The following is a 4,934-nucleotide window of genomic DNA, read 5'->3' on the forward strand; positions in this document are numbered from 1 at the left end:
GGGGACGGCAGATCGCTGATTTTATCTTGGTAACCTTGACTCGTGTTCCGGGAAGGAGCTGGGAGCGTCCCTGGAGCGGGATAACGAACACCTACGGGGGGTGGTGTCCCCGGTGAGGGCCCGAGCTGCTGGGGACGGGCACTTCTCCAAAATCTGCCCCCGAGCTCGGCTCTGGGTTCGAGATCTACCGAGCAAGCCCGAGCTGGTGAATGTGCAGCACAGGCAGCAGCAGCAGTGTTTTCCTTGGGGTTGTTGGAAGTAGTTTCTCTTGCCAGTGGGGTCTGGGCAGCCGGTGTAGAATTGGAGAATGCATCAATTCCTCTGGAAAGGGAAAGTCGGTGGTGTGTGGGTCGTGGAGGGCCTGCTGAGGATGTTCTGCTTCCTGGAATTTGAACTTGGAAGCCATTCTGACAGATTGCTGACCTAAGGGGGTGCTCCAGCTCTCACCCACCTCTGGTTTAACTGTATCCTTCGAATTGGCTGCAGAAGCTTATTTTGCATTAAGCTGTTTGGAATTGTTGGGTCTTCTGAAGGTGGATGTGCTCAAATAGTCTTGGAGTTCTTAATGTGAAATGTTAGAGTTTGGTCGAGCAGGTGGCTCTGTTGTCCTGTCATTTTCAACAGCGTGTAAATTCTGTCCTATTGAAATAATATTTTGGTTTTTTTTTTCCCCTGCTTAAATTCACATAAAATTGTGATGTTCCCTCACAGTGTTCCAAATTCTTGGGCCTTGCTGAGCTTTCCATCCTCATTAAGGTTCTGTGACCATGTTCTGCGCAGGTTTTTGCTGGAGTGAGGAGTGTTTGACAAAGCTGTTTATTTCAGTCGTCCTTGTCATTCATAGCAGGGTTCCCTGCATGAAGCACTCAGAGGAATGCTGGTCAAATTTAGAAGCAAATCATTTCTATTCTAAGTTTGTGAGAGAACACTCTGATTAACATTCAGGTTCCCACTCGGATCTGGTTGCGGGAGGGAGTAAAATGAGCCTGACAGCAGAGCCTGATGCAGTTGATCCTCTGTGCCTGGTTGTGGAGTGCAGCTGGGGGGTTGTTGCTGCCTTTTTTGGACCTTGGAGAAGGTGCTCCAACCTGAAGGGGAGGTTGGGACTGTTTTGAACTCAAGCAGAAGAGACAAGAGGGCAAAACAAGGGGAACTGACAAACTCTGCAGGGTTCTGGCTGATGTGGGGAGAGCTCTGGGCTCATGAGCCCCAGCTGACTCCTTTGTTCTGGGGAGCAATGCCATATCTGTCCTCTTCAGTTTTTTGGTTTTTTTGGCACAACTTCCAGCAAAAGGTCTTTGTTTCTATGCAGAAACCATAATGGGACACTGTGAGAACTTAGTTTTGAGTGTGCAGCCTAGAAAAATCACATCTGTGATTTTGGACTAGCAGAGGCTATCAGAGCATTGCTGTTTAAATGAACCAAGTGCATTTTAAGATTTACTGCTGCTGTTACACATTCAATGCTCTGACTGTGCCTAATTGCTAATTATTAACAACTGTAGACACAGAATGTGGTCTTGGAAGTGAGCTGGCTGGGAGATGCTATTGGAGAGTCAGTTTTGTAGCAGAACATCCCTGCTTTCCATCTCAGCTCATTTGAACAGTGTGGCCAGATGTGAATTTGCTGCTGCCAGTAGTCACTTTCTTTATAGAGAAGATTGCAACATCAGGCACAGGTTTATTTCTCTCTCTGGTCTAAATTGTGGTGTTTTCAAACTGTGCACTGTGGGATGGGTGCTACTGGAGGTGTGATGTAACAGAATTCATGAGGACTTTTTGCAATGATTGATTTAATTCTTTTTTTCCAGTGAAAATGAAGAATTTATATATTTTTATCGCTGTCCTGTTCATCCCATGGAGCTTTACTTTGGCAAAGTATGATGAATTTGAGGATGGAGATGACATTATGGAATATGATGATAATGACTTTGCTGAATTTGAAGATGTGAGTGAAGATACAGTCACAGAGTCTCCTCAGAGGATCATCACTACAGAAGATGACGAAGAAGAAGCCACTGTAGAGCTTGAAGGTCAGGATGAAAATCAGGAAGACTTTGATGATGCAGACACACAGGTAAGGTCTTGCCTCCTTCCTCAATGTGTTTCCTAATAGTGTCTCTACACCTTTCTTTCTCTTTTTGGATTTTACTTGCTGGGCTTTGGATTTTCATGCTGTTTGTGATTTCATCCTTTAGGAAGGTGACACCGAGAGTGAGCCATACGATGATGAGGAGTTTGAAGGGTATGAAGAGAAACCAGATGCATCTCATAGCAAAAATAAAGACCCCATAACAATAGTTAATGTAGGTATAACTGTTGATCCAGTGTCTATTTGGAGTTTCATCATTTATTTTCTTAAGACAGTATGCCAGGAATGTCACTGGGGTACTAAGCAATGAACACAGTGTGTTTTTAGCTGGTCTGTGGCTTAAGTGTCAGATTAGAACTTGTCAGCTCAGTTGGTTTTTGAAGCCAATCTCTCTGCCCACCCTGCATCACCTTTTTGCCTCCCAAAATAGTCTTTCACAGAATGATCAGGTGCTCAAGGTCTGCATTTTTATGGAAGTGATTACTTTTTTTCTGTTAAGCAGGTATTTTGGGAATGCTGTTATCAGTTGTTTCCTGTATGATTACTGTGCCCCAGTAAGCCAAGTGCTTTATGTAGGCTTAGCTCTCTTAGCTCTCTCCTGTTGCCTTTGTGGAGCTTTTTGCTGTGTTCGGGATGGAACTTCTCCACTACTCTGTGTTTCCCAATTTTTTGTGTGTATAAAATCCACTTGTTCAATATGTAAATCACAGCTTCTGTTCCCTTACACAGGTCCCTGCTCACCTTCAGAACAGCTGGGAGAGTTATTACATGGAGATCCTGATGGTAACAGGTCTCCTGGCTTACATCATGAACTACATCATTGGCAAGAACAAAAACAACCGCCTGGCTCATGCTTGGTTCAACACTCACAGGGAGCTGCTAGAAAGTAACTTTGCTCTTGTTGGTGAGTTCATAATGACAAGGATCCATTTTTAGTATTTGAAGAAAGCTGGGTTTAGTGTGGCATTTAGGCTGTAGAGAATCCCTCTCTGTACTGTGGTATTGTGAGCTGCTGAACTATGGTGTCTCAATTTGTGAGTTTAGATTGAGGTCCTTTCAATGTTGTTTTCCTCAGGGGATGATGGCACTAATAAAGAAGCTACAAGCACTGGGAAACTAAATCAAGAAAATGAGCACATATATAACTTGTGGTGCTCTGGAAGGGTGTGCTGTGAAGGAATGCTCATCCAGTTAAAGGTAAGAATGAGGGAGTTTGTGGTGCTGTTTGTGTTAAGTTGTCAGGTTCTAGAGGCTTTTCCATTCCTGTGTGGGGAACATGGAATCCCAGCTTGGCATTTGTGCTCACATTCAGACACAGAGTTCTGAGTACACACACATGAGGAAAAACTGATCATCTGAAGGTCTGTACAGACCTCTATTCTGCCCCTTAAAGTTGGCACCAAAGAGTAAGTGCTTGCAGGAAGAGTGTAAAAATCAGAGGTGTAGTGAGAACATAGGTAACTGTAGGTTAAAGAGCCCAATTGCCACTTAGAGGGATAAATGGACCAGCAGAAATTCCAAAGAAGAACAGCAAAGACAAATACGAAGCCCTGGACCTGGGCTGGAACAGTCTCAACACAGTTCCTGTTCTGACTTGAGGGGACAAAGCCATGAGCAACTCCTGCAATGCAGAAAGTGGACCTGCTTTTGAGCTGTATTGGTCACACAGGGAAAACTCAGGTTAGGTATTAGGAAGGAGTTTTTTACTGTTGTCTGTTCAGCTGTTTTCTGTGTTTGCCACCTTGTGTTTTCAGTTTCTCAAGAGGCAGGACCTGCTGAATGTCCTGGCACGCATGATGAGGCCGGCGTCAGACCAAGTGGTGCGTACTCAGCCCTTCAGATTAGCTCTGATAAACTGTTGCATTCCTTCAGTTCTGCTCTGCTGCTTTTGATTGTTCCAGGTGATTTCTGTAGTATTCCATAATCTTCCAGTTCAGTACCTATTGAAACAACCTCAAAGAATTGTTTGTATTTCTTTCCTGCCTGCGAAATGCAAACTGCTGATGACTGGAAGTTGCTTTATCTGTGGATTTTATCATTCAAGTGGTTTTGTGAGTCTGTTATGATTCAAGAGGTCATATTGATAAAAAGTGATTTTATAATCTGAAATACTTAGTGATTGTTCATCTGTCTGTTCTGTCTGCCTGAATAGGACTGCTTAAACTTATATGTTGTCTGGATATTATATTCTTAATGTTACCTTTTGCCTTCCAGCTTGCTCTTAGAGAGCATAAGTGCCAAGAGAAGTTACATTTGGAAGAACAGTGACTCTGTGCACTGTGAATAGTCTTCCCATGCATCTGTAATTGTATTTACTTACATCAAAATATTTAATTGCAAATTATTTTTACAACTCTGCTGTTCTAGTCACTGTCATTACAGCACAATACTGAATAGTGTGCTCAATCTAATTAAAAAGCTTCCTTACTTTAAGACCTACTGAAAAGCTTTAAATCAACCACCTTTTTCTTAGCTGTGTCTGTCCTTGCATAGTCCTTGTTCTTAGGAATCAAAGTATCAGACAAACATTGAAATCTGACAGGGCTAATAACATTCTGCTTCACAGCAAATAAAAGTGACAATGAATGATGAAGATATGGACACGTATGTGTTTGCTGTTGGAACCAGAAAAGCACTGGTGAGACTTCAGAAAGAGATGCAGGACCTGGTATGTACATGCACATTGATAAATAACAGCATATAAGAATCTAATCTGCATATTCATTGTTTTCTTGGGAACAGCTGAAAACCTGTGACTGACTTGTTGGAATTTGTGTGGAAAAGGTATTTCCATTTACAGATAAAAGTTTAATGGAATCAACCATGAGAAATGCTCCCACCA

The 4,934-nt window shown here is 42.8% G+C and overlaps 1 protein-coding gene across 1 annotated transcript in view; it reads left to right on the top strand.

Moving 5' to 3' along the window:
- The window catches only part of CCDC47 (coiled-coil domain containing 47), an 8,782-nt gene continuing 3,848 nt past the window's right edge, over positions 1-4,934 (top strand). Inside the window, exons 1-7 of the mRNA XM_005429896.3 lie at positions 1-112; positions 1,812-2,077; positions 2,199-2,306; positions 2,822-2,996; positions 3,168-3,289; positions 3,847-3,912; positions 4,659-4,760. Of these exons, the coding sequence (XP_005429953.1) occupies positions 1,817-2,077; positions 2,199-2,306; positions 2,822-2,996; positions 3,168-3,289; positions 3,847-3,912; positions 4,659-4,760 (834 nt within the window). The 5' untranslated portion in view covers positions 1-112; positions 1,812-1,816. The remainder of the gene's footprint in view (positions 113-1,811; positions 2,078-2,198; positions 2,307-2,821; positions 2,997-3,167; positions 3,290-3,846; positions 3,913-4,658; positions 4,761-4,934) is intronic.

Source organism: Geospiza fortis, unplaced genomic scaffold, assembly GCF_000277835.1.
Source record: "Geospiza fortis unplaced genomic scaffold, GeoFor_1.0 scaffold344, whole genome shotgun sequence".
NCBI lineage: Eukaryota > Metazoa > Chordata > Aves > Passeriformes > Thraupidae > Geospiza > Geospiza fortis.